This window comes from Choloepus didactylus, chromosome 9 (assembly GCF_015220235.1).
Source record: "Choloepus didactylus isolate mChoDid1 chromosome 9, mChoDid1.pri, whole genome shotgun sequence".
Classification (NCBI taxonomy): domain Eukaryota; kingdom Metazoa; phylum Chordata; class Mammalia; order Pilosa; family Megalonychidae; genus Choloepus; species Choloepus didactylus.
In genome coordinates this window covers 14,710,707-14,735,593 of record NC_051315.1, presented here as the reverse complement: position 1 = coordinate 14,735,593, position 24,887 = coordinate 14,710,707, and the positions used below count along the sequence as shown (strand labels likewise).

Genomic DNA, 24,887 nt, shown 5'->3' with positions numbered 1-24,887 from the left:
GGCTTTCAGGGGAGTGAGACCTGTGAAGAGTCAAAATTGGTATCTCAAGGATGTGATGCTGAGCTTTGACAATGACAGCGGCCTACTGATTGACAGGGTTAATGTGACTGACATGCTGGCTGGTCAAGTGCCCTGTTTTTCCCCTGGCTCTCCAGGCATTCTACTTCCAAAGCTGGGAGTGGTACAAAGAGATTACGTGGTTTTTGCACCAAAGTTCATCTACTTTACTCAAGCCCACAGTTTCACAATCAGTTCTAAGAAACTTGGTTGGTTTCCAAGTTCACAGCTAATCAGAAGAGGCAAATCTTCATAATGAGAAGAGCACTTCATTAATTAATTCATTCATTCACCAACTATTTGGTGCCTAAGAAGTGCCTGGCACTTAGTGATCACCGACCAATCCACAGTGACCTTTATCCTCCCCAGTTTATCTGGGAGCGGGAGGCTGAGAGAGCAGAAAAGAAAATTAAAATACTAATAATTGTATATAAAATAAGTATAATTGCAAAGTTGCTAAGAAGGATATTAGAGCTGAGGATCTTACAGTTTTTCAGGATTAGGAAGAGGATGATCCTTTCCAGTAATGTAGAAATATAGTCAAAAAATTCATACTTTTATTGATCCCAAGTATGTCTTAAAAACTTATTTTTGAAAATTAAATCCTAGATGCCAACCTGTTACCATTGCTTTTATGTTAAAAGCAGAATGCCAACCCACCCCCTAGAGTAGAGGTACTAACTGGGGGGGCTTAAGGCAGCATTTCTACACATGAAAGATAAAGAAAAGGGTCAGTGAGAAATGAGGGAAATCAGGAAAGGAAGAAGCAAGCCAAAGAGCAAGCCTTCAGCTGTTTCAAAATGTGACCCAGAACATTCTTTTCTCATTAAGAAAGGTCACTTGGCTCCCTGTTCTCTGGATCCCACAATCCTTAGGAGCTACATACTTCAGCTGCTTTAAACAACCTTTGTAGACTTACCTGGGCACAAAACTAGTATGTGGAAAGCTGTTATTTTAGGAAAGAGGAATGCATTCCAAACAAGCAACCAAGACATCTCTACTGGAGACTGCCAAGTTAATTTCAAACACTAGGTTTGCTTTCTATATTTAATTCCTGTCAAAACTCAACCACACCAACTGATCATCACGGAGTGATAAGTGAAAATTATAACTTATTTTTTCAAATATGCCAAGATAAACACAATAATCTACTGATAAAACCTGCCACCTGGAGACGTGGAACACGGATTCCGGGAATGAGCCTGACCCTGGCATCAAGGGGTTGAGGATGCCTTTTTGACCAAAAGCGGGGAAAGAAAGGCAACAAAATAAGGTTTCAGTGGCTAAGAGAATTCAAATAGAGTCGAGAGGCTGTCATGGAGGTTACTCCTATGCAAGTTTCAGCTATATATGCCAAATAGCCACAGTGTGATAAGCCCAAGTCAACAGTAGTCCCAAAAACCCTAAAGAATACCCAGATCCCTATCTGAGATCTATAAAAGTTTCACTCACTAAGTTTATTCTTCAGAAACTTAAATCCTCCAGAGAACTATGCCAGCTGAGTCCCCAAACCCAGAAGCAACAGCCTCTTCAAGAATATTAACCAGATGTGTCCCCTTTTTCCCATAATGTCAACACCCCTTTTCTACATGAACAAGTTAGGGTGGTTACTGCCTAGACATCCCTGAAGATCAAGAAAGCGATTAAACTAGAGGAAGGGTAACAACAGACAAGACAGAAATTAACAAAGGATTGTGAATACTGAATTTCTACATAATTTTCTTTTTCTTAGTTGCTAGGGTATTAGAATAGCTAGAAGGAAACAATTGAAATGGCGGAACTGTAACAAAATAGCATTCTTTGAAATATGCTCTATAGCTACTTGTTAAACTGTAATTTGAAAGTTATCACCTTTTTGTATATATGTTACATTTCACAATAAGGAAACAACTGAAACTATGGTACTGTAACTCATAACATTTTTGGAAATTTCCTATGTAACTACTTGTTAAATCATACTTTGAAAGTTATTACCTTTTTGCATATATATTTCACAATAAGGAAATAACAAACTGTGGAACTGTAACCCATTACATTCTTTGAAATTAGCTAACTATTTGTTAAATTGCACTTGGAAAGTTATGACTTCTATGTATATATGTTATATTCCACAATAGAAAATGATAAAAAAAATGAAAAAATAAAAAAAACCTGTTGTTCAGGAGATACATTTGACTGCAAATCTACCCCACATAAGCAATCATCTGAGTTTCCATCAAGGAAACTATGGGCACCAAGTGAAAGAGCAAAAACTAATTCAGGCTTCGTCAGGGACTTGGGATGAGAAAATAGCTCTGAATTGTCATTTTGGAAGAAACCTGCATTTCCTACACTTCAAATATATTTTCCCAAAATTTAATTCCAAGATTTTTGTTAATATGCTTGGCTTTGCTTTCTCAAATAAAGTTATTCATAACCTGAAGCCTCCAGATTTGTTCCCTGATATTGCATTTCCATTTCTTCCCAAACGTTTGTAAGCCTGACATGCGTTAAGTTATAGTTACCACCAAAAGCTTCTGCCTGGCCTTTCTAACTAAACATCTACAGCTGTAAATTAGAGATGGGTGGAAATTTATTGACCAGCCCTCCTGTCACAAGTAAGGAACTGGAGAGGAATGTTATCTCTTTTTAAATAATTTCCAGAGAATTTTCCACAATTCCTCCTTTCACCCAGTCCTTTGTAAGCACTGTCAGACAGTTCTTCCTTTAGTCTCTCAGACACCACCCTCAAACTCACATCTGCTGCCACCTTCTCTTCCCATGGAAGACACCAGCCTCTGTAACAACCTTCCAAAGACCTTCCCTCCTCAGTTTCATCATCCTCTGCTCAAAACCCTCCGACTTCCCATCTTATTCAGAATAAAAGTGGAGGCCCCTACAACAGCCTACAAGCTCTGCATCACCTGGCCAGCCAACCACCTCAACCCTGACCTCACCTTTCTCCTCTTCCCTACTTCCTGCTCACACCTTTCAACTTCTTCTTTGCCTGTCAGTGATCCTTCCTTCCCTCCTTGAGAGGCCTTCTCAAATGTCACCTGTCTTGAACCCCCATTTAAAAGTCTCTATCCCCCAAACTCCCTATTAATGTTTTGTTATTTATTATTCCCACTATGTTTTATGAATACAGGGATTTATCTGTTTTGTTCACCGCTGTATCCTCAAGATCTAGGACAATGTGTGTTAACCTGACTTGAGTTCAATAAACATTTGTGAATGAAGGAAAGTCATCCGTTTACACTGTTTGCTGAGCACCTGTTTCGGACCAAGCTTAGGAAGTCAAGACAAGACACTGACCCTGTCTTTAATGCACCGGATGGAGAAATGCACCAAACCAAACCTGAATGTGCCATACAGGACCGGAATAGCCGTGGGCAGATCAAAGGCCGTGCCAAAAGTTCAGAGGAACAGGCCTCGCCTTTCCGGGGACCAGCCCAGCTTCCCGCCTCCGCGCAGCTCTCTAGGAACCATCCAGGGAGGGTCTCCCCGAGACCCCCCTAAGGTGGACGGGCCGATTCGCCAACCCCAAGGCCCGAGAGGTTGCAAGTCCGGAGAGGCAACTTCCGGCCTCCTGACGCTGGGCACGAGATTTAATGAAACAAACTTAAAAGCCTCTGCTCTTCGGGCTCCGCCCCCTCCCCTTTCCCCCGACCGGCCGTCCCCCAAAGTGGCGGGTGGACCTAACCCCACGCCACACACCGGCGCCCGCACGAACAAGGACGCCCGACTTCCGCGGTCCCCACCTGCTCCCGACGTCCCCTTCGGCTCCCCCTGCGCGTGCGCGGACAGATCCACGTGGGATCAGGCAGGACTGACCCGGGCCACCCGCGCTGGGCACGCCCTCTGGGGAGAGCTGGCTGCTGATTGGCTGCCTGACGCTCGCCCGAGCCCGGTTGAGTAGGGCAGGGGCTGTGCTTCTAGAGCGCTGCCGGTCCGGTCTTGAGCTTTTGCTTTCTGCTCCTCGCTTCCTCCGCGGTCTTTCTGGAACGCTTGCTGCCCCGCCAGCATGTCTCAGGTACACACAGTGCCGGGCAGGTTGGGAAGGTGCGGCGGGGCGGGAGATCGAGTCCCACAGCCTTTCGCTCCCACGCCCTGCAGCTCCTCCTGGATCCTACCCATCCCCGATCCCTTAGGCTGGGCCCTGCGAGCTGGACGTCCCGCTTTCGGATTCCCAACACCCGTCCCCGCCTCGCAGTTGCTGGAAGGTTGCCCATGGTGTGGACTTCCCTGTGAAGGGAGGAGAGGGGTCCAAGGCGAAGGTCCTGAGAAGAAGGGGGTGGGAGGGGAGAGGTGCGTAGACTGAAGGAGCAAAGGGACAGGCTCCTCCGGCTCCACCATCCGGAAGGACAGGGCACGGCCAGGGGCGCCCCGGTAAGGTGGGGAAGCAAGGGGGACCGTGGCTGGGAACTTGGCGGTCTGCCGAAGAAGGGACTTCCTGCGCGGCTTGCGGGGAGGGGAAGGTCGCGGCCCGGGGAGAGGTGACCCAGAGGCCCTTTCCCTCCCTCGAATCTAGGCGCTTCTCCACCACCGAGCCGCGCGGGGCGACCTCCGGCTCCTGCTGCTTCCCTCCAGCCTGGGGCTCTGGGGCGCTGCTTCCCTAAGAAACCGGGGCCGGCGGGCTCCGACGCGGGCAATGCTGCAGCGGTGCCTTGTCCCCAACTCTGCTTTTTTTGGACATGCTGTGCCACCCCGCGGCCCCAGCAGTTTCTCTGTGTTGCTCAGAGACAGTTGACCACTCTGCTTTAACCGCTGCCGGTGGTCACCCACCAAGGGCAAAAAGTGTTGGCCAGCCTCCTTCCACGGTGTGTTTCCAGCATCTGATGTGGGCTACAGGCAGGGCACCCCATACACAGTTGTCAGTTGAATGAGTGAACTGATGTGCTTCTCCTCTTTATTTTGCTGAAACTTTCTAGCTGCCCCCGTGAGCAAGGGCGAGAGGGGGCAACACAGTTTCAAGATCCCTTGAGGGAGATCTGCTTTTCTCTTCCCTGCATTGCAAAAGTGCTGCCTTCCCCAGTTCTCTGCCCCCACGGCTGAGCTCCGTTCAGGCCAGGGAGAGGACTTCTGCCCTAGCTGGCCCCAGGAAGCCCTCATTCCTCTCTTCTCCTTCCCATCCAGGCTGAGTTTGACAAAGCTGCTGAGGAGGTGAAGAACCTCAAGACCAAGCCATCAGATGATGAGATGCTCTTCATCTACAGTCGCTATAAACAAGCCACTGTGGGCGACGTAAACACAGGTTTGCCATGATTAGGGTGGGAGCACCCCTCCTCCTCAAAGCAGGCCCTTGCCAAATGTGCCGGCATCCTTGACTGGGTGCTGGCACCCTTAATCCATGGGAACCTCATGAGGTTCCTGAGGTGGGAACTTAGAGAGGCTCCCAGGAGACCATATTCCCAGGTCAGAACTTACAGACCTTGTGCTTTTCTTGGTTTCTCAGTGGCTCAGAATGAAACCCAGATTGGGGAAAGACTTTACTGATTTTCACTAGCAAATCCCATTTCCTAGGGAGAAATCAAAGACCCCAGCTTGGAAGAGACTTGCTCTACACTCTCAGCTCACTGGTAGCTCTGTTGAAGCAGTCTGCTTCTTCCCCTAATGGACAGGATAAAAATTGGAGCATTTGGCAGCCATCAGCCAAACCCCATGTCTGGCTTCTTGGGGCAGGTCAGAAGTGTGTTTTGCTGATGACAGTCTGTACCTTCCTGATGACTCTTTGTTTCCTCCTGAAAAATTGGGGTACAGATTTTGAGGCCATGGTTTGCACTAATATCTCATAATACTGCCTTGCCCGCCTTGGGCAGTTTTCACGCACCTGAAACTTGGGTGTGTGCTGAGACAACAGCCACGATGGATTCGGCACAGGGACTCAGAGCTGGCTGTCATGGCAGCAGAGAAGAACCCCTCCACCCCTACCCCCACCCCCACCCCTACAGGAGGGGGGTGAGCGTGGCTCCCAGTTCCTCTGCACTTAGGGTGGAGCAGGTGAGCTGGCTGTTGGCCAGCTGGAAGCAGGTGGTGATGCCGACAGCTGAGATCTCGGGCAGGGCCAAATCGGACCCTGAGGTGCACAGGGAGGACTTAGTTGAGGAGGGTCTTATGGCAAAGGTGAGTTTCACGCTGGGTTTATAAACTCTGTATCCTCCCAGAAGAGGGGAGGAGAGGTGGAGGGCTGGGAGGCTTCTCTGCCAAATAGTGTTTTCCGAGAGCCAGGCCTCTGTCCGTGCAGAGGCCGTCTGCTTCTGCATGAATATGGAGAGCCTGGCTGGGAAATCATCACCTCCAGGTTAGGGAGGTCCCAGCTTCGTAGGGCTGCACTGGCCAATACAGTAACCACTCGCCACATGGTGCCATATAAATTTAAACTAAAAACCATTCCAAGTAAATCCAATTACAAGCTCAGTCCTCGGGCGCACTAGCCACATGGCAGGTGCTCAATGGCCACGTGTGGTGAGTGGCCCTGGAATTGGTAAAGGTAGAACATTCCATCGTCTCCGGAAGGCTGTTGGCGGTGACTCTCTCAGGTATCCCTGGAAGCTCTTCCATGAAAAGGCGAGGGGAGGCTTGATGTTTCTCAGACCCTATGGTCCAGGCCATGGGATGGGGTGCTGCAAATTGCCCCCCACTTGGCTTTCTGCTCGGCATTGACACTGGTCAAAGGGAAGCAGTGCATGTGCACTTCCCAGATGCACCCGATAACAGGTCTGGGCGCATCAAATCATGGTGTAATTTAAAGAAACCCTGCCCTCAATAAAAACTCCCACAAATCATTAAGAATTGAATAATAATTCAGTTTAAAAGAAAAAATGGAGCAAGGATATGAACAGTTCCCAGGAAAGGAACAGTCAGAAAACTGCTAATGACAGTGCATGGGAGGAAAACTTTACAGTGTTCCCCATGGTAGCTTTTTTTTTTTTAATTTTAATAATTCAATTTTATTGAGATAAATTCACATACCATGCAGTCATACAAAGCTTTTGACATGGCAGCTTTTGAATATTGAGCCATGTGAATGTGCTACCTGTTTTTTTTAATTAAACTAAAATTGTTAAAAGGAGAAACTTAATTAACTTGTAAGACAAGGACCGTCTTATAACGAGAATGGTTTTCCTTCTATTTTCTCTAGAGTGTGGTACACCTGCTTTTCTTAAAGTAGAACCCACTGTCCTAGAGCCATTTCACTCTGTGACAGAACCTAGAGGGACGGGTGTAACAAAACTCATCTTATATGATAAGAACGTTGATAAAATTCTCTGTTTGAGCTTGAAGCAGATCTGATGCGTTTCCTTTCCTTGTTTAAGAACGACCTGGGATGTTGGACCTCAAGGGCAAGGCCAAGTGGGATGCCTGGAACCAGCTGAAAGGTAGCTGTCTGTCCTAATCAGTTCCTCTAGTTGGTGAAGCCCAGCAATAAAGGGTTCTTCATTATAGATATAAGGTTACGAGACAAAACAAAGTGGATGAGGCACATGCTGGAAACCAGCTTGACCTGTGCCAGGAATGGAGAACAAAAAAACTGGGCCACCTACTTTTCCTCTTCCTACTGTTTATGCCTTTTCCAAAAGCGCTATCTCCAAGAGCTGGGATCGTCCGGAGAGGAGGGGCTGGGGGACCAAGCCACTGGGAAACAGGTGGGGAGGTGAGGCAGCCAGTGTAGGCTTTGGACATGTTCAGAGTAAGGCGTAGTTTCCTGCCCACACCTCCCTGTCCCTAACAGCTCTAGGCAGTGACCCTTCCGCACCCCTCCCACTGCCACCCCCAACCTGAGCAGCCCTCTCAGTTCCCTTCCAGCCAGAAGGACACATAAAAGAATGCAGTGAGCTAATGCCTGGCAAGCCTCTGGCACATCGTAGGCTCAGTGAATGGGAGCTATTATAAGCTAGGCAACAGCCGCCAAGAAGTGTCCGGGCTCCTGCTTAATCACATGCCACCTGTGGCAGCAAGGCCCAAAAGTTGGCAGCAAAGCGCCTGCCCCCTTTCGTTTTTGCTAGCTAGTTTCTGAATAAGCCCTCTGTCTTCCTGCAAATGAGAAACCCTTGAATTCAGAAAGGGCCGGAATATAATAAATACCCTAGCAGGATTCGCAAGAAGCTGGGGAGGAAAGGCCTGTCTGACTGTCAGTTCTCAGGAGCTTCCACACGATTCTGAGGCCCCACGCGCTCACCGGTGCTGTGGGACCAGCTCCAGTTCCCAGAGGTCTCTCTCCTTTACCACAGACTCCAGGAAAACAGGTGTTTCTGTCTCTGAGGGAGATGTTCAGTGTCCTTTGTACTGTTGCAAGAAGACAAAGATTTGCCTTATGCCCTTGCAAGAACCAGCTGCTTTTACTCAGAGGTCTCAAAACTTTTCCTGTAGCTTCGCCCTGGGGAGAAGGGCATGCCTGGCTTTGCGTTTTCTTGGCCAGCTTAATGGTGTTGGGAAATAAGAGCCCAGTGCAGAAATACCGTGACAGGCCAGTGCCAGCTGTGAAAGTCCCGGGCCTGGTGCTTTCGCCGCCCCCAGATTAGCGCTTCCTTCCTCTCTGCTGAGGCAGGCCCAGAGCCTCCCACACTGTTGTGCATGACTAACAGCGGGCAGGCCAGTGACAGGCCCCCAGGACCAGCTGCACTACGGATGTACGTGCCCAGTGCTTATGAAGTATCTACTCAGAGCCAGGCTCTTCAGGGTCTTTGGGTGTCATTCTTGCCAGGTCTCCAAGGTGGAGGTAGTGGAACCCCCATTTTACAGATGAGAAGCTGAGGCTCGTAGAGCTAGGCCAGGTCTCCCTGGTACTCTAAAGCCTGTTTTTTTCCATCATGCAACCTCCCTGATCAGTTACACTGTTGCTTCTTTACAGGGACCTCCAAGGAAGATGCCATGAAATCTTACATAGACAAAGTAGAAGAACTAAAGAAAAAATACGGAATATAAAGGACTGGATTTGGATGCCAGCCAAGCATCCAACCGAAACAGATATAATGCCTCGGTTTTTTTTCTAATACTATGGATGAAGTTAAATAATGAAAATAACCAATCATAATCCACTAATACAAGGCTCTCCAGGATTCAGCTCTAACATATTAGGGGCTGAACCAGTGACTGGCCTTCGCTGAATAGTTTTTATCTATAGATCAATTAAAAGTTCATTTGTTATTTTAAGACTTTGGTATTCTGGGTTCTTGAAATAATTTGCTCTGTTGTGGTTTCTCTTCCTTATTTACTTTTTCTAAAGATTTCACCAGAGAGTGTTTCAGCTTCCCCTCCTCTGTACCATGCTGGAAGGTAAGACAGGCTGTCTCACCCAGTTCTAAGGCCTGGCATGAGCTCATCTCTTATGGTAGGGAGGAACTGGTCTTTCCTCTTTTTTCCTCCCGGTCCAGCTGCACTGAAGAAGATCGGGTGAGCTGGTTGGACCTCTGTCAGGGACACTCCTGGCCTCAGGCTCTGAGGAAGGCAAGGTTGAACAAGGGCATGAGGATAGTCTGAGGGTCCATGGGTCCAGGGCACATGGGCAAAGGTGGTAGCCCGGGAATGGAGTGTGCGTCTGCCAGGAGCATCCCCCAAGTCCCAGTGAAAGTTTGGCTTCCGTCAGCTGAGTGAGCAAAAACAAGTGGAGAAATGAGTCCCCAGGAAGGAGGGAGATCCAGACCCAAGGAGGACAAGAGCTTGCCAGATGTTCCCTTTCAGTCCGTCCTGCATCCTGTGAAAGAGATCGTGGGTTTCTCATTTTCTAGGTGAGGATGCCAAGGCTGAAGGGAATTAAGCAGACACTGTCCAAGGCCTGGCAGCGCTCAGTCTTCTTTCCACAGCCTGTGCCCTGATCTCAGACACAGCTCAGCCTCACCCTGGAGAACAGTGAGGCCTGAATGTTAGGGTAGCTTGGCCAAGATCAGTCCGCTGGTAAATCTAGAACCAGCCTTCCAATAACAATCTCCCTGACTTGGAAGTTTGTACCCTTTTCCACAAACCACCCAAGGAGGCCTGGCAGGCATGACCCATGCTGCAGTGGGGAGAATCAGGGAGAACAGGGAGGGCAGCTGCCTAGTGTGGCTGGAGCAGGCCCTGCCCTCAGTGTAAAACGGGGCTAGATGGTAAAGGTCTTGGCAATGAAGTTGAACAGTCTGGAATTTGATCCCAGGCAATGGGCAGCCACAGGGGTGTAGACACAAAAGGCATTAGGACGAAATCTGACTGCGCTCACGGCTGTTGAGAATGGCGATGCTTCTGGGTCAAGCCCAGTCCACTCGTGGAACTGGGCCCAGCAGGTCAGGTACAGATAGGAGGTGGTTGCTCCAACAAAGTACGGAGGTCAAGATCCAAAATCCAGGCTTGGGACTTAGCTCAGGTGACCCCCAAGTGGCAGTGTCTATGTGGAAGTTAGTTTTTCCTGGCATCAATGGGGCTGAGGGCAGCTCTGCTCCCCATCACCTGGCTCTGCTCCACCTGAGGCTAACAGGACTATGAGTCCTGGGGACTCCACAGAAGATTGCTTTTACTTTGATTGCAATCTCGACCTGAGTCAAGGACCAAGTCCATGAGCAAATCACCACCCCTTTGATAACCCAGGAGGGGTGTGGCTAAGAGAAATTTTGGTCTACTAATCTGAGCTGTTTCCAGCTAGTACACGGTAGGCAGGGCCCAGCCCTGAGCTCACCTCCCTGCTGGCCAGAATGGTGAAACAGTGGGCCTGGGTCTCGGGAAGGAAGCCTGAATAAAGAAGTTCCAGGCTGAGCATCGGCAGTTAAACTGTGCGAAGGTTGTGTTATGACCACTCGTATTTCTCCCGCTCCCTCACAATGGGGAAGAACCACAGGTGGGGAGTGAATCAGTTTGGATCTGAGGCCCGTCAGCGCCCCAAATGAATGGCCATGGTTTCCAAGGACCAGCACGTGCCAGTCTCTGACTCGAGTTCTGGGCTTCAGTTAATGGCATTTAATCCCACAGGCCTTTGAGGTGGGGATAATATCTTGTTACTGTAATGAAGATCACTGTGTCCGTTGTTCAAACGAGAAAGTTAAGTTCACAGGCAGCGTAAGTGGATCCAGATGCCCAGCCCCTCCGGCCGGGCAGGCTCTACCTGTCCCTTCCCATCACACGCCCTTGGCATCTCCACTCTGGCAGATGATGAAGGAGACACCCACGCTGCCAGGCCGCTGGAGGATGCCCACGTAAAGCTCTTCACCTGGCCGTATAACTCCCCGCTGAGGAGTGCCACAGAATGCAAGGCCCATCTCCAGAGCTGGAGTGGGCCCGGATGACCTGTCCAGTTTTGAAGCTCCTCAGGGAAAGCGGGGGCTCAGCCAGGTTTGGGAGTTGCCCTCCCAGCTCACTGTAAAGTGGAGGCACCGGTTTCTCAGAACGTAATGTTCTGAGAGTAGGTCTCCAGCAGCCGCAGGGGATGGACCTGCTTGTGGTTCAGTGTGCCTACCGTTTGGGAACAAATGAGATCAGCAGTGGTGGGGGTGGGGAGAGTCCTCTGTAGTGGAGGGAGAAGGGGGACAAGAGGGAGGTGAGAGGACCCAGACTTCTCTCTGCCCTCCGGGGTACTCCCCACCTTGAGCCCGGCCCTGTGAAGCCACTTAAGTCTCTTAGGGGGCTGCAGTTCCTTTATCTGAGAAAAGGATGGAGTCTGCCCCACGGGGTGCTCGTTAGCATAATGTCATCCCCTCCACAGCTTGCTGCCAGCCTGGACGTCTTTCACTGTGATATGTTGAATTATGTGCCCCCAAGAAAGACATGTTCTTCATCTGTGTTCCCGAGGGTGTGAACCCATTGTAAACAGGACCTTCGGAACATGTTACGAGTTCATGTGTGGCCAAGTGAATCAGGGTGGGTCTTTGTCCATTTTACTGCAGGCCTTGAAAAGAGAAGAAACCAGAAGCCAGTCAGAGAAAGCTGCAGCGGGGTGGGGAGCCAGAAGTCAGCGGAAATCGGAAGAGCAGGCACAAGGAGAGAAATCACCGTGTGATGGGAGGCAGAGATGCATGCCAAGGAACCCCAAAGATTGCAGCAAGCCAGCACCAAAACACTACAGACTTTAGGGAGAAAGCATCGCCTTGCTGATGCCTTGATTTTGGACTTCCAACCTCCCAAACTGTGAGACAATTAAAAACTCACTGTGTGAAGTTTGTCCTAGCAGCTCTGGCAAACTGAGTCACCCTCCCTAAATCCTTCCCTCCGCACCCTTGGTAGAGCTCCTGGCAGGGCCCACATGGCACTTCTCCCCGCACTGGAAGAGCTCCACTAATTTGGGGGTCAACCATGCAAGTAGGTGTCAGTTGTCCAAGGATGTTCTCCCCACGCCAGAGTTGTTCCAATATCCAAAAGTCTGGGAACGGTTGCTGTAGTGATGCCTTTGGCCAAGATCAGGAATGGAGAACCTTGAGTGATCGTGGCAAGGCTGCTGGACTGCAGCTTGGCTCAGCCACTGCCTGAATTCCATAGATCACGGGCAAGTTATGCCACCTCCGTAAGCCTCTGTTTCTTCATCCAAAAAGCTGGGGCCGAGCAGAGGGTCGGGTCACCAGTATAGCATGAGAGGGAAAGCCAGAGGAGGAGAAAGAAAAGATACCAGGGTGCCTGGCTTGACCGGAGTCTGGCCAAGAAGCTGTGAGGGGCTGAGCAAGCAGCCAGATGATTAAAGGTGCTTAAAGTTACAGGTTTGGAGTTGAGCATGAGCCAGGAGAAATCATCTGTGAGGGCAGGGCCTTGGCAGAGCCATGAACTCTTGCTGTTTGCCATGGGGCCTGGGTCAGGCAAGATGCTTCTGCATTGGTAGCTCCCAAGGAAGAAAAAAAGATCAGAATATTTCCTTGTTTGCGTATTTGTGTGATTGCACCTGCCCTCTCTTTCAAAGGCACTTGGGGTAGCTAAGAACAGACCTAAAAATAAGCCAGGCCCTGAGCCGGAACCTAGGGTTTAAAGATAAGACTCGATCCTTGCCTGGGAAGGGCTGTGAACCAAAAATGAGCGCAACAGATTGTGCCCATTGATTTTTAAGAGTTTTTAAATAAGCCTTTTAAGCTACAGTTTCTTTAAAAACATCATGTCCCAACCCCCAGGTGGACATCTCCTTCATATCTCATTTCCAGACTAAAAATAGACCCAAAAACCGGAGTGCATGCCCTGAGATGCCTTCTCTGCACCCTTCCAAGCAGAGAACCCCCCCTGCTTTGCCATGTGCCCCTGCCTTGGCTACAGCTCAATCTTTTGAAGACCAGGAATCGGTCTACAGCTTTTGCTTCCATTTTATGGTTTTCAGTAGGGGTCATTACTGAGCAATGAACAAGCATACAGTCTAGACTGCAAATACATTCCTTTTTATGTAGCTGTCAAGATAGCCCCATAAAGCCTTTCCAGGGAAATTGATGAGAGGCCCAAGACAGCTCAGGACTCTCCACTTAGGAGGGATAATCTTGAGCAGCCTAAGGGTGTGATCTGAGGAGCCCCCAAATACCCTGCCCCCTGCTCTGTGGCTGCCCACAGACTGATTCCTTCCACCCTTAGTGGTCCTTTAGGAGTTAAGTCCCGGAAGCAATTAACTGCATCTCTGTTGCAAAAGATCAGCAACCTTTACCACCGTGGGCACTTCTATAACCCTGCCTTATGTTTATTCTGCTGAGAAGTTGTGTAATACATTTGCTCCAGCCCAATGCAGAGAGCATTCCATTCTTTAGCAATAGTCTGTGCTCCTTCTACCCACAGACTGAACATTTCCATCAATACCATTCTAAACTGGAGCCTGTACTCTCTTCACATTATAAGCAAAAGATTGTGCCAATTGATTTTTAGGAGTTTTTAAATAAGCCTTTTAAGATGCAGTTTCTTTAAATACATCATATCCCAACCCCCAGGTGGACCTCTCCTTCATATCCCATTTCCAGACTAAAAATATTTTTCCTAATAAAAAACAATGTGTCTGCATTACAGATAACTTGGGAAATACAGGAAATCATAAAAAAAAGAACAAATAATCTCTCATAATCTTTTACTATATGAGAAAGTTATATTGTGTATGAAGTTCATAATCTGATTTCCCCCTTACATGTATCATGAAAAATGTCCCATCATGAAAATATCTTTAAAAATACACAGTTTTTAATGTCTGCATAATATTCTCATCACACAGTTGAACTACCATTTAATTAGTACCTAGTGGGCAAGATCCAATATTTCCCATTATTATAATAACTTGTTAAACATCTTTTATGTAGATCATTTAAAACATTTTTGATTCTTCACTCTTGCAATTGACACATTCTTGTATGTAAACTTACTGCTTCAAAATGAATGACCTTTTATACATATTGTCAAATTATTTCCATAAAACCTCTTAGTTATAGAAATATATAAATGTGCCCATTCATCACATACTTGCCAGCAGTGAGTACTATCATTTAAAAAAATTGTTTTGTTTTTACAGTTTGGTAGGGAAAAAAAAAGTGGATCTGGTTTCAGGCTCCCTTGAAAGTGAAAGTTTAAGGGTTGCCTCTTGCTGCATCTTCTTTAGGGAACTCTGGTCTTTCAGAAGAAATCTTGCATAATTTCTGATCCTTTCTCCTCTTTCCTGTGGACTTTGGAGCTCTTCTGGCAGATTTGTCTCTTTTTCAGTCCCAGGACTGCTCTGCAAAGTCTCATTCGGCCAGAGAGAAGGCCAGGTGTTTTCCATTAACCCACGCAGCCTGTTACACGGTTAACCAGTAACCCTCTGGAGCCAGAAGCGGAGTTGAGTGGGGCTGCCCTAGGGAAAGCAGGCATCCTCATTTCACAGGGCAGATCAGAGAGCCGCATGCCCCTCCCCGTCTCCCCTCCACCCCCCAAGCAGGGCAGGCCTTATGCAGCCTCAGAGGGAGCCAAAAGCCAAGGCTTCTCTGGCTCCGCTGCAAAGGGAATTTCAGGAAGCAACCCTCCGGAGCAAAGCAGATGATCAAGACTCTAGCGCTGAAAAGGGAACTTGGAAATCTTGAAAGGGCAGAGACTGAGTTATCTGAAAAAAAATGGTGTTGCAGGCTCTGAGGGCTGGAGGCATCCTTCCAGCACAGCCAGGCCAGCCCAGGGACTAGAACAGCAGGGAGCACAGAGAACAGGACCAAGTTCTGCAGAAGCCAGGTGACTGAGGACTAAGAAACCTGGCCCGGATCAGAACAGAGCCACTTCTCTTACCCCCGCCTAACTGTAAAGGACTTTAAGGACCTTACATTTATTTGTTTATTTATTTACCTATTTATTTTTGTGAAATAAAATTATTTCACAACAATTTTTACATTCTTATGAACACTTTCAAACATACAGAAAAGTTGAAAGAATTTTGCACTGAGCATCCACGTATCCACTACATAAATTTTACCAAAGCATTTTACTCTGTTTGCTTTATCATAATGTCTGTCCATCTATCCATCCCTCTATCCATCCATCAGTGTGACTTATTTTTTCCATTTGTTTATTGTGGTAGTGATACTGATCAAAAGCAGTCGGTTCTTTGCTCGATGCGCTCAAACGACCATTTCCTGAGACACCAGTATTTCAAAGAGAGAAAGAATTTATTGCTAAGCACAAAGCAGGAGATCAGATGGCCTATTGGCCCCAAAATCTGTCTCCTCAATCTGCAGAAACACGGATAGTTTTATAGCATCAAAAGGTGGGCAGCTTTTAGGATAATGAGCACAGTGGCTCTAGATGATGTAATTAGAGTTGATCTAATTATTGAGCATGTACAGATTGATTACACAGTAACTTCTTCTAGCAAGATAGTTAGGAATTGGGGAGGGTTAGTTCTCAGTTGACTCAAGTTCCTTCGTAATTAAGCATCAGGGGCTGTCTTTGTGATCGTAAGATTCTAAAGTAGTAAAACACAGTAAGGAGATATAAGCGGGACCATTCATGAGGTTTTTACAATCACAAGACAAAGGCTCTATGTATAAAGGTTATACAATAATTATCAAAGATCCAGGCAGCTGGGCCACAGTTCAGCAACCTCAAACATTTATTTCCCTTTGATCATTTTATAATATACAAAAAAGTAAATAAAGCATCTATAATCAGCAATAATAATAATTTGTAAATTCTTAACTCTCAGTTACAGTAGCATATATGCAACAAAACATTTCCCATTTTAACCACTTTCAAGTATACAATTCAGTGGTATTAATTACATTTACAATGCTGTTTTAGTTCTTATATTTATGTCATTGATCCTTTTTTTTTTTTAACTCTGTATATTTTTTTAGAGCTAAAACCATAGAACTCTTAGAAGAAAACAGGGGGAAAATCTTCAGGACCTTGTATTTGGCAATGGATTCTTAGATATGACAACCAATGTACAAGCACAAAATGGACTTCATCAAAATTATAAACTTTCTGAACAGAATTGAAAGTCCAGAAATGAACCCACACCTCCATGGCCAATTGATTCTTGACAAGAGTGCTAAGTATGTGTAGCAGTGAAAGAATAGTCTCTGCAAGAAGTGGTGTTGGGAAAACTGGATATCCACATGCAAAAGAATGAAGTTAGACCCTACATCACCCCATGTACAAAAATAAATTCAAAATGGGTCAAAGACCTAAATATAAGAGCTAAACTATAAAACTCTTAGAAAATAACATAGGGTCAAATCTTCATGAACTGGGACTTGGCAATGGATTCTTAGATATGACACCTAAAACATGAGCAACAAAATAAACTGTAGATAAACTTGACATCATCAAAATTAAAAACTTTTATGCATCAAGAGAAATTCTCTAGAAAGTGAAAAGACAACCTACAGAATGGGAGAAAATAGTTTCAAACCATATATCAGATAACAGCTTAATAGAACTTTTACAAGACAACAACAAACTCAAAACAACTGAATTGAATAGACATTTCTCAAAAAATATATATATAATTAACCAATAAACACAAGAAAATATGCTCAATATCATTAGCCATTAGGGAAATGCAAATCAAAATCACAATGAAGTAACATTTCACACCCACAAGGATGACATTTATTTAAAAAAAAAATAGAAAATAAGTGTTGGAGAGGATGTGGGAGAAATTGGAACTCTAGTATGTTGTTGGTGGGAATGTAAAATGGTGCAGTCACCGTGGAAAGCAATATGGTGTTTCCTCAAAAAGTTAAATACAGAATTACCATATGACCCAGCAATTCCACTTCTAGGTACGTACCCAAAGAGAGTGAAAACAGAGTCTCAATCAGACACTTGTTTAATCAAGTTCATAGTAGCATTATCCCCAATAGGCAAGAGGTAGAAACAACCCAAATGTCCATTGATAGAAGAATGGATAAACAAAATATGGTGTATCCATACAGTGGAATACTATTCAGCCATAAAAAGGAATGAAGCTCTGCTACATGCTACAACATGGATGAATCTTGAGAATATCATGCTGAGTGAAAGAAGCCAACAGAAAATATCTAAAAGATTCAGATTAATAAGAGAAAGCAGAGTAAATGTTACCCATGGCTGAGGGGAGGGGGAAGAGGGAGTTAATGCTTAATGGGTAAAGAGTTTCTGTTTGTGGTGATGAAAAAATTTTGGTAATGAATGGTGATGATGGTAGCACAACATTGTAAAAGTAATTAATGCCACTGAATTTACACTTAAAAATGGTTAAAATGGCAAATTTTATTTGTATATATTTTGCCACAATAAAAAAGTAAAATAAAACAAAAAAAAATGATTATAATGAAAAATTATTTAGCAGTTTCTTCTAAAGTTAAAACAAACCTTTGCCATATGACCAACAATTCTTCTCTTAGATATTTACTGAAGACAAATGAAATCATATGTCCACACAAAACCTAGTACAGGAAAGTCCATCACAGCTTTGTTCCCAAAAGCCAAGAAACAACTCCGACTGTGTAATAGGAGAATGGAAAAACAAATTGTGGTGTATTCATACAAAGGAAGTACTACTCAGTGATAAGATGGAGGGAACTACTGATACATACGTGTATCTCTAAAACATCCTGAGAGGAAGAAATCAGACACAAGAGTACATACTGGAGGTCTGCTTGTATACAACTCTAGAAAAGACAAATCTAATCCATAGTATCAGAATCCAAATCAGCGATTACCTGGGGCCAGAGATGGAAGTGGAGAATTGACTGGTCTAGCACAACGGTGTAAATTTGTCAAAACTCATCAAATACGCATTTAAAATGGGAGGATTTTATTGTATTTATTGTACCTCAATAAATGTAATTTTAAAAAGCAAGAAAGGACAGTTAGAGATAAAAATAAGGTTCACTTTAATTAATCTTACATATTAAGCCTGCTGAACATTTTAGATACACCTCCAGTATACCTAGAGTAAGAAAGGCAATCATGCATAAGGTAGCTATGCTAGAACGAAGTAATTATAGAAGAGAGATGTCTTGGAGCAATGCATGATCATTCAATTAGAGTTCCAAAAAGGAGTTAACACAAACTCCAAAGGGAGAGCTCTTTTTGTGAGCTAGGAAGTTTTAATCCCAGAGAAGGTATAATTTGAGGCAGACCTTACAGAATGAGTAGAATTCATGTGAGAGGCAGAAGAAGGCATTGGAGGTAGGGGAGCCCCGAGCCTGAAGTTGTGGAGGAGTTTCTGCGGTCGGAGGTGGCTGGGGCTGTCATGAGGATGCCTGACTGCCCAGAAGCCCTGGGAGGAGAAAGGGCCGATGTCCCCACCAGTGCTTAGGGCAGGCAGCGTGGGGCTGGACACCGTCCAGGGACAGCCACGAGGTTCTCAGACGGAAAGGCAGAGAGATGGCAAAACTGCTCCCTGGGGTGGCGTGGGCCAGAACCAGAGAGACGAAGGCCTTGGGCACTGGTGAGCAAAGTCCGCAGTCCCCAGGGAGGGAGCTCTAGGGCAGAAAGCTTAAAGCACCGGCCTCATTTTAGTGCCAGCGGGCCTGGGTTCAAATCCTGACTCTGCCACTTATAGTGGCAACCTCTCTGAGATCCCATCAATTCTTTTGAAAAGGAGGTTGTGTGGAGGATTGAATGAGATCGAAAGTTATCAGATATACAAAGTGCCTGGCACCCAGCACCTGCTCAATAAATGGGGTGAATGAGTGAATGAATGAATGAATGAATGGGGTGATTTGAATAGGGGAGAGAGGGAATGAGGTCATACTGTACAGATTCCAGAAGGTGAGGACAAGAAGTCCCTACCTATTACGGGAACATAGCAACTCCTCCTCCAAGTTCCTGTGTTTCTCTCAGTGGACTGATCACAGGGATGGAATTTGAATGATCTATTTATGTGCCTGTCGCCCCCACTGTCTACTGGACAAAGGGGTTGGAACTGTACCCGGCACACAGTGGACACTTAAAATAAGTGTGGTTTTGAAAGAATAAACCTTACAGAAAGCACCGGCGCACTCTCTGAAGGCCAAGGTCAAAACGACCAGGGAATGAACAATCATCATAGCCCTTCCTATCCCGGGCCCCACCCCACAAATTCCCCTTCCCGCGGCCACCCCAAGCTTACTCGAGCCCTATTGCTGGATTGGCTATGCAGCCTCTCCTTGTGCTGGCTGCAAAGAGTGTCACGAGAGCAGATTTCTGCTGAGTCCTGAACTTTTTACACAGAGCTAGATGCTGGACCCGGGACCTGCCTTCTGTCACCTGCCTGGTGGGACAGACGTGGGACATACCTGCTCCTCTGGCTCACCTCTTGGCAGGCCCCTCCCTACCTACCTTCCCCTGCCCAACTACAGATCCTCCTGACCCCAAACCTGTAGGCTCTTGCACAGCTGCTCCCTCCTCTCCTCCAATGGAAAACTGCCCCTTCCACCCCACCCACCCACGTACCCGGATACTTACTATCAGAGAACCTTAAATGCCGTGCTACAAAGATCTGTTAGCCTAACAGCCTGCTGCTGCCTGGGTGAGGTGCTTGACAACACAGGCTGTGTCTTCTGCATCTCTGTATCCTCAGGACCTAGCCACATAAATCCTCAATCACTATTTGTTGAATGCATGGATGCCAAAATTCCAACTCCTTCTTGCCTTCCCTTGTCCTACCTACCCCCTTCAAAGATATTCCCCAAAAGAATTATAGTGATACCCCTCTGTTACCATCAATCACCACCACAATTAAGATAGTGTTAGCTGTTGTAATAGCTAATGCCGAAAATCTCTGTCTCAAAACAGTAGAATTTTATTGCCCATTCACGGGGAAACCCAAAATAGATTTCCTGCTCCGTGGATGGCTCCTTCCAGGGTCTGGCTCTGCCCTCGGAGCCCTCTGCATTCAGCCTGGAGAGTGGGGAAGGGGGTGGAGACTTCGGTGGGCCTGATCTGGGATTGCTGCGCATCACTTTTGCTGATAGTCCATCAGATAGAATTCAGTCACGTGGCAGCCTTCACTGTACGAGGGTCTGGGAAACGTATTCTAGACTAGCGGGGTATGCCCAGAAGGAGAGGAAATGGGTTTCCTTAGGAGCCAGCCTCTATTTTTTAAAAAAAGTTCAGTTTTATTGAGATATATTCACATACCGTCCAGTCATCCATGGTGTACAATCAGCTGTTCACAGTACCATCTTATAGTTATGCATTCATCACCCCAATCAATTTTTGAACATTTTCCTTAGACCAAAAAGAATAAAAATAAGAATAAAAAACAAAAGTAAAAAAGAACACTGAAATCATTCCACCACCACCCCCATCCCTCCATATTTTTCATTTAGTTTTTTCCCCATTTTTTTACACATTCATCTATACACTGGATACAGGGACGGTGAGCCACAAGTTTTTCAAAATCACACCGTCACCCCATGTAAGCTATATACAATCGTCTTCAAGACTCAAGGCTACTGGGCTGCAGTTTTACAGTTTCATGTATTTCCTTCTAGCTATTCCAATATACTAAAACCTAAAAAGGGTTATCTATATAGTGCATAAGAATGTCCACCAGAGTGACCTCTCGACTCCATTTGAAATCTCTCAGCCACTGAAACTTTATTTTGTTTCATTTCACTTACCCGTTTTGGTCAAGAAGATGTTCTCAATCCCACGATGCGAGGTCCGATACATCCCCAGGAGTTATGCCCTGCTTTGCCAGGGAGATTTACAGCCCTGGGAGTCAGGGTGGGTAGCGGGGAGGGCAGTGAGTTCACCTGCCGAGTTGCCAGCCGGTCTCTTTTAATACCAGAAGGGCTTTTGTGAGTAGAGAGGAATATTTACCACTACTCATATGGTCATTAAGCAACCTTTATTAAGCAAAAATACTCTTTTAATAAACCAAATTTAGAGAACAACTTTCCTTAAACATCTGAACACTGGTTACAAGCTTAATTCAATAAACTCCCTAAGCAATTTAAACTGAAATTATAGTCTTATGATGACTGATTATTTGAAACTTCAAATACTTTAGACCAGATGTTTAGAATAAGTTAAGTTGGATTTTAAATATGGGTCCGAGTAGTGGCCAGGTGTGATACGGGGGAAACTGAGGCCATAATGCATGAGGAAGGAGTGTGCTGCAGGTCCCGGGGGTGGGAAGTGGGGGGCATGAGGAATTGATGGGGGTCGCAGTCGGCTGTGGGGTGGGGCTCACCCAGCGGGTGGGAAGCGCACAAGCAGAGCTAGAGGGGCCTGTGGACTTGGAACTTTGTTATGGTCCAGGATGGAGGTTAGTAGATTTCCCACGGAAGCCAAGGATTAGCTAGTTTAAAGCAAATTCAAAAAGGAAAGGGACTGGGGTTCAAGGGCAGTGGGAATGGCCAGCTTACCACTGGGGACCAGCTGTGGGTTTGGGGGAACATGTGTGGCTGGTGTGGGTGGTGACCACAGATGACGGTTTGGGTTTTGGGGGAATTTACACCCCAGGGCTGGAAAGCTGCTTATTAACCAGGCCAAAGGCCAACTTTCAGGCAAATGGCTTAGCCAAAGGAAGAGGGATGCTGAGGTAGCACACGCAAAAATTTGATAGTTATGACACCAGCGGTCAGCAAACTAGAGCACACTACTTGTTTTTGTAAATAAAGTTTAATGGTACTCAGCATGCCCTTAATTTAATTATGATCTGTGGCTGCTTTCCACCGACAAAGGCAGAGGTGAGTAGTTGTGATACCAGTCAAAAGCAGTGGGTTCTTTGCCCATGCACTCAAATGACCAACCCCTGAGACAGCAGGGTTTCTTTTTTTTTCAAATTTTTTTTAATTTTTATTTTGAAATAATTTCAAACATATAGGACAGTTGCAAATACAATACAAACCCCATACAGAGAACTCCAACACCCCCCTGCCCCCCGATACCCCATCTACCAATTTGACATTTTGCTACCTTTGCAGTACTTTTCTTTCTCTTTCCTTCCTTCCTTCCTTCCTTCCTTCCTTCCTTCCTTCCTTCCTCTCTCCCCCCCTTTCTTTCAACTATATCTATTATCTTTCTATCAATTATCTATCTACCCATTTGTCATCTTCTGAACATTTGAGAGCAGGTTACATATATCATACTCCTTGAACTCATAACACTTCCATGTACATTTCCTACGAACAAGGATATTCACTTATGTCATTAAGTTAACAACAGCAGGGTTTCAAAGAGAGAGTTGATTGCTAAGCACAAAGCAGGATATCAGATGACCTATCAGCCTAAAAAAACTGTCTTCCTGAAATGTAGTAACTCTGATAGTTTTATAGTATCAAAAGATGGGCAGTCCTCCCCTCTATGTGGGATCTGACACCCAGGGTTGTAAATCTCCCTGGCAACGTGGAATATGACTCCAGGGGAGGAATCTGGACCCGGCATCGTGGGATAGAGAACATCTTCTTGACCAAAAGGGGGATGTGAAGGGAAATGAAATGAGCTTCAGTGGCAGAGAGATTCCAAAAGGAGCCGAGAGGCCACTCTGGTGGGCACTCTTACACACAATATAGACAACCCTTTTTAGGTTCTAATGAATTGGAACAGCTAGCAGTAAATAACTGAAACTATCAAACTACATCCCAGAACCCATGAATCTTGAAGATGATTGTATAAAAAATGTAGCTTATGAGGGGTGACAATGTGATTGGGAAAGCCATGTGGATCACACTCCCGTTTGTCCAGTGTATGTATGGATGAGTAGAAAAATGGGGGCAAAAAAAAAAAAAAGCAACCAATGTTCTTTTTTACTTTAATTGTTCTTTTTCACTTTAATTTTTATTCTTAATTACTTTTGTGTGTGTGGTAATGAAAATGTTCAAAAATTAATTTTGGTGATGGATGCACAACTATATGGTGGTACTGTGAACAATTGACTGTACACTTTGTATGACTACATGGTATGTGAATATATCTCAAGGAAATTGAATTATTAAAAAAAAATAAAATAAAATAATATTTGAACCTTCATGAACCAAAAAAAAGATGGACAGGTTTTAAGATAATGAACACAATGGCTCCAGATGAAGTAATTAGAGTTAGTCTAATTATTGAGCATGCAGAGATTGATTGCATGCTTAGTCACAGAACGTATGTAAGAAAATGACAGCCTTAATATGATGATGGGTATTTTCAGTATTATAATGAGGTATACCTCACTTATACGTTAAAGTTTAAGCTACTGCACATGTCAGGCAGGCTAGTTTTGGTTAGATCCAGCTTCATCTAGCAAGATAATTTAGGAATTGGTTAGTTCTGGGCTGACTCAAGTCCCTTCATTAATTAACATTAGGGGCCGTCTTTAGTGATCATAAGACTCTAAAAATGAGAAACAGGATTAGGGGGTACAAATGGGGCCAGTCACGAGGTTTTTACCATCACGTGATATAGGCTATAAAGTTATACATTATCAAAGATCAAGGCAGCTGGACTACAGTTCAGTAATTTCAGGTTTTTCCCTCTAGCTATTCTAATATACTAGAGAGTAAAAAAAGAAGTACCTATAGAATGATTCAATAATCATAATAGTTTATTAAATCCTAACTTCTCACTTACAACTACAACAGAAACCACATGGCCAGCCCAAAGCCTAAAACATTTACTAACCAGCCCTTTAAGAAAAAGATCTAGTCTGCAAACTTATCCACAAATACAAGAGCTACTCACAAATAATGACTACAATACTAAATACTATATACATATTTAAATCTACTCTAAAATATCAATACTAAGGGGTTCCTTTTTTAGCCATCACTCTTATATTTGTTCTTCTGCTTTCTTTGGATTATGGTTAGGCTTATTTAGATACCCTCCAGGGATAAAGTCATTCTACCAGCTCCTGAAAGAGGAAGAGGAGAAGGAAAGGAGGAAGGAGAGAAAGAAGGAAAGGAGGGGAAGGGAATGGAAGGGGAGGGGGAGGAAACCTAGTTGCTTTATTAGGGCTCATTTTAATTAATTAAGACAACTAGAGACTTCATCCCCCAGAGACCAAGGGATGGAGACAAGGAGGTTAGTTCTCTTCTTTTGGTGACTTGCCTAATCCGTTATCTTGCAAAACACTCTCTGGCTGCTTTCTACTTCGTGGTCATGTATAACTGCTAACACCCATAGGTCCTCCAGTATTTGATGTAGCCCCTACTTTCCCTGGACATCTCTAGCCTGATCAAACTTCTGGGGTTCACCTTTCCCCATGAATAGAGAACACGTGGTACAGAGCTTCGTAAACAGACAAATCCTTAAGAAATAAGAGGTCCATACAAATCAACACTCTCCTTACCATTGAAATTTATTTAAAATGCTATTGTTTTACACTTCATATGAACTTTTCCCTTTCCAGATCTCATCATAGTCCCAGGTCTTTTTAGATTGAACGTGTTCTTAATGACTTCAATTATTATTCACTTCAGATGCTCAAATTGTGATAATAGGTTGCCAATATTACATTTTATCCAAGCAGTTCCTGTGTTTTGTTAGCATTACCTTACACACCCCCCTTCTTT

The 24,887-nt window shown here is 45.3% G+C and overlaps 2 protein-coding genes across 9 annotated transcripts in view; one reads left to right on the top strand and one right to left on the bottom strand.

Annotated features, from left to right (window-relative positions):
* The window catches only part of C9H2orf76 (chromosome 9 C2orf76 homolog), a 132,648-nt gene extending 128,816 nt beyond the window's left edge, over window positions 1-3,832 (bottom strand). For 4 of the 8 annotated variants that reach the window (XR_005218972.1, XM_037850548.1, XM_037850547.1 and 1 more), the window contains exon 1: window positions 3,352-3,674. The gene's annotated coding sequence lies outside the window, so the exon portion shown is untranslated. Of the gene's footprint in view, window positions 1-3,351; window positions 3,675-3,715 lie in introns of those variants that run through there. The other 4 variants (XM_037850543.1, XM_037850542.1, XM_037850545.1 and 1 more) reach the window with 4 other exon arrangements.
* Window positions 3,833-3,930: 98 nt separating this feature from the next.
* On the top strand, window positions 3,931-9,189 carry DBI (diazepam binding inhibitor, acyl-CoA binding protein). Its single transcript, XM_037849354.1, has 4 exons — window positions 3,931-4,069; window positions 5,173-5,290; window positions 7,353-7,415; window positions 8,888-9,189. The coding sequence occupies exons 1-4, from the start codon at window positions 4,061-4,063 to the stop codon at window positions 8,959-8,961; spliced, it is 264 nt and encodes an 87-aa protein (XP_037705282.1). The 5' UTR covers window positions 3,931-4,060; the 3' UTR covers window positions 8,962-9,189.
* Window positions 9,190-24,887: the final 15,698 nt, after the last annotated feature.